This window comes from Athene cunicularia (assembly GCF_003259725.1).
Source record: "Athene cunicularia isolate RWA chromosome 4 unlocalized genomic scaffold, athCun1 chr4_part2, whole genome shotgun sequence".
In the NCBI taxonomy this organism is placed as follows: domain Eukaryota; kingdom Metazoa; phylum Chordata; class Aves; order Strigiformes; family Strigidae; genus Athene; species Athene cunicularia.
The window spans coordinates 7,703,112-7,706,975 of record NW_020799099.1 but is presented as its reverse complement, the minus strand read 5'-3'; the positions used below and the strand labels follow the sequence as shown (position 1 = coordinate 7,706,975).

At 58.5% G+C, this 3,864-nt stretch overlaps 1 protein-coding gene across 1 annotated transcript; it reads right to left on the bottom strand.

Annotated features, from left to right (window-relative positions):
• Nucleotides 1-2,162: 2,162 nt before the first annotated feature.
• Nucleotides 2,163-3,857, bottom strand: DCTN6 (dynactin subunit 6; the record flags this gene model as incomplete). Its single annotated transcript, XM_026847896.1, has 6 exons — nucleotides 2,163-2,329; nucleotides 2,436-2,578; nucleotides 2,846-2,893; nucleotides 3,096-3,184; nucleotides 3,558-3,663; nucleotides 3,749-3,857. Coding segments are annotated over 6 exons (594 nt in total), but the record flags the coding sequence as incomplete, so codon positions are not given.
• Nucleotides 3,858-3,864: the final 7 nt, after the last annotated feature.

Here is a 3,864-nt window from a genome sequence, read left to right as displayed (position 1 = left end):
AGGGGGGGGCTGGGGACGTGGGACACGGGGTCACGGACACGGAATGTGGGAGATGGGGTGTGTGATGCAGGGCGAGGGACACGGGATGGAAGGCTGGGGACATGGGGGACAGTCTAGGACACAGCGTTGGGGACACGGGACACAGGCTGGGGACACTGGGTGCAGGGTTGGGGATGCAGGACACAAGGCTGGGAACACGGGACAGAAGGCTGGGGACATGGGACACAGTCCCAGGGACATGAGGCTGGGGAGATGGACACAGTCCTGGGGACACAGGACACAAAGCTGGGGACACAGATCAAGGCTGGGGAGATGGGACCCAGTTTGAGGGTCATAAAACACAAGTCTGGGGACGCGGGACACAGTCCCAGGGACAGGTCTGCAGCAGGGCTGTGGGGCAGAGGAGGGGACAGTGTTGGGGACACAGGGCACAGGAGGGGGGACACAGGAATGGGGCTGGCTGTGGGCCACGGAGCGGGGCACCGGGGGCTGGCCACGGTGGGAGGGAGGTGACATTAGAGAAGGGATTCCCACTGTGTCAGGGTGGTGGGGGCTCATCATCCCAACCAGCCTCACCCGGGCTCTGGGCCGCCCACAACCCCTCCCACCTGGCCCACGGCCACATTTAGGCTCCCACCCTGCTCCCTGCATAGGCTGGGCTTTAGGTGAGCCTTGCCTCCTCCTCACTTAATTTTATATCTTGCTTTTGGGCTGATCACATCCCTGTCACATCCCCATGGACAGGACTGTGGTCCTGCAGGGTTGTGCTTGGCTCTGGAGCAGCGTGATGGGGACCCTTGGGGCAAAAAACGTTTCACCAGTGGCTGCATCCAGAGCAGATGCTGCCTGTGCACACCACACAGGGACCAGAGGTGATGCCGAGGACATCCTGTCCATGGCAGAGGGCTCATAGCAAACGGGTGTTTAAGGTCATGGCTTGCCTTTCCACAACTCAGCGGCCAAAACAGATCTAGGGGCAGCTGCCTGCATGGACTCAGCCCTGCCGCCGGCTCAGAGCAGAGGGTTTCCAGGCTGCCAGCAGTGCTGATATACAGAGCAGAACCTCTCGTGCTGGGAGGGAGGTGGACAGGAGCTGGGCTAGCGGGATCTGGGGGAGTAGGAAGCGGCTGGCTCCCAGGGCAGGCAGCCTGGAGAGGGAATCTAAGGCACCAGGACTGATCTAGTTACCCAAACAGGAGCCTCTTGCTTTTGGGGTAAATTCCCAGCAAAAGATTGCCTTATCTTTTGGCAAGGGGAGAAGCTGAAGAGAGATGTGTTTTCCCTTCCGTGGGCATCTCTGGAAAAAGCTTTGGCTGGGGCTGCTGGGGTGGGCTGGAGAGGTGGCGGTGGCTGGCACAATATCCACAGCCCTCCTTTGGGCTTGGCTTTGGGGAAGAGCTGCAGTTGGATTCACAAAGCCAAAAAAAGGTGGGTTTTTATTTTTGGTATCCCTGCACCTGTACTCAGGGAGAAAATCCAATCGGCTCCGGTGGATGTTGCATCGCTTTTGTGCCTTGGTCTGTCCCTCCTGAAACCCCTGGTCCCAAACCAAAACCCCGCAGCCTGCAGCCCAGCTGGTGTTCTGGCTTCCTCTGTGGGCGGCTGCTGATCATCTTCTCCTCTCTCCCTTTCCTACAGGAATTTCTGCTCCAACGTCAATTTCCTTCCGCACCAAGACAAAACGTCAGGCTGCGTTGTAGGAGGATAGAAGGGGAAGTTGTAAACAACATCCCTGGGGAATCTCGGCCCGGCTGGGAAGCGGGGACACATCCGAAGCTCACGAGAACGGCTGACGCGGGGAGGAGCTTCAACGCCGCTCTGGGAGTGGGAGGCTGAGCCAGAGGCAGCTTTCGGGGGCCAAGAGGGTGGCTGCAGCGCTGGAGCCTTTCCCACCCCACGACCCGCAGAGATTTGGGGGTGCAGGGCCAGGACACCCCTCCCTCCGAGGAGCACAGCTGTCCCCCGGCGTGGAGCCATCCCCCTCTGCCGGCAGGCTGGGGAAGGACTGGGACAGCCCCCGAGGGACAGGGACACCAGCCCCGAGGTGAGGGAAGGGGAAAGCGACCATGTCAGCCCCTGTACGACGGCCATGTCAGCCCCTGTGCGACCAGGGCACAGCACCCTGCGGCCTCACCTCGCCCAGAAAGGACTGCAGTCCCCCCTTGGCAGAAAAGCAGACGACATTTTATTCCCAAAAAGAAGCACGTACAGTAGAGTTAGCACAAGGAGCTCAGCTCTTGACAGGAGTGGATGTGGCCTTCATCGTTTTCTTTAGGTGATGGTAGTTTGGTAAGATCTTCATCAGGAAATCCAGCTGCAGCGTCTGGGGCTGGGAACAGAGGTAAGGGAGGTCAGGCAACGGCCCCGCTGTCACAGCGAGGGTGGTCTGCAGAGGACGAGAGGGTGACAGCGTGTCACCCATGTGTCACACCCACCTGTGGCCGCTCGGTCTGGACACGGCGGAGGCAGTCGGCCCCGTAGATGACGGTGTTTTCAGGGATCACCTCGTAGGTGTTGATGTTGCAGCATGCCCCGATGATGCAGCCACTCGTCAGGATCACGTTCCTGCCGACAAATGCTGCCAGAGAGAGAGGAATCCCTGAGAGTCGTGCCCGGGGTGTGGTTAAACCCCGCAGCACCAAACACCAACACCACCAGCTGCTCAGCGCCAGAAGCCAGAGCTAGCCCAGCCCAGCTCCCACCAAGGCAGTATCAACACGTGGGTTCTGTGTGAAAATCACAGCTTTGTGACAAGCTGCGGTTTGGCCTCAGCTACAGCAAGACAACCCCATGTGAGCCTCCGCTGTTCCCAACATCTACAAGAGCAAGATAAGCCAAGACGTACCTTTGGATTCGATGACGTTGTTATCTCCCACCTTCATTGCTTGGGAATCTACAGATCCTTGTTAAAGAAAACTAACGTGTTTGGCTTTTATTTCAAAAGGTAAAACCCAATGCTGTTTTCAAAACAGCACCCTGCACCTTAAATAGCCCTGGGCTGTTTAAACCCCAAGAGAGCCCACACATGCTTCCCCTTGTACCGACTCAAGAGGGTGGTGTATCAGAGGGTCTGTCTCACTGCACAGCAAGGATACAACACCCAACTTCAAAAACATTGTTGGTGCCAATGACCATTGGTTTGGGCTCCACCTCTTCAGTTTCTGGCGTAATATTTTCTGGATACCTACAAAGACAGAAGAAGGTATTTCAAGTCTTGAGATCACAAAGACACTGTCCTGTTTGGCAGCTCAATTTTGTGGGAACCACATATATCCCATTCAATCCAGCCAGACTGTCAGGGTTGCAAGACTGCTTGCTCTTGCACAGAGTCTCTCACTCTCAGGACAACAATGCTTCTCCTCTGTCAGCAGGAGAAGGATTCACAGAGGGAGCACTTCTTCCCCAGCCACGGTGCCACACGCACGGGCAAGCGCACAGCAGTTGGTTTTGCTGCGCCAGGAGGGTTAGCGGTGTTGACTGCCCTAAAATGAGATGCTGGGCTGGGAAACGACCCCCCCTTGGAGAGCCCTGTGCGCGCCGTGCAGCTTCTTACTGACCCATTTATGATGAGGGCCTGCTCCTCGATCAGGTTACCCTCCCCGATGACGATGGGCCCGGCTTCGGCGATGATCCTGGCCTTGGGGTGGACCACGGTCCTGGGCCCTGCCGAGAGCAACAGCCCCGCGTCACCCCACGGCCGGCCCCGATGCCCACAGCAGCACTCCCGGGTGGGCGAGGCGGGTCTTACCGATGGTCACGTCCCCGCGGATCTCGCTCTCCACGCACACCACGGCCCCCGGCGCGATCTTCACGCTGCGGGAATGGATGGAGGTCTGTGAGGGGAACGGCCGGGGCGCCCGCGCC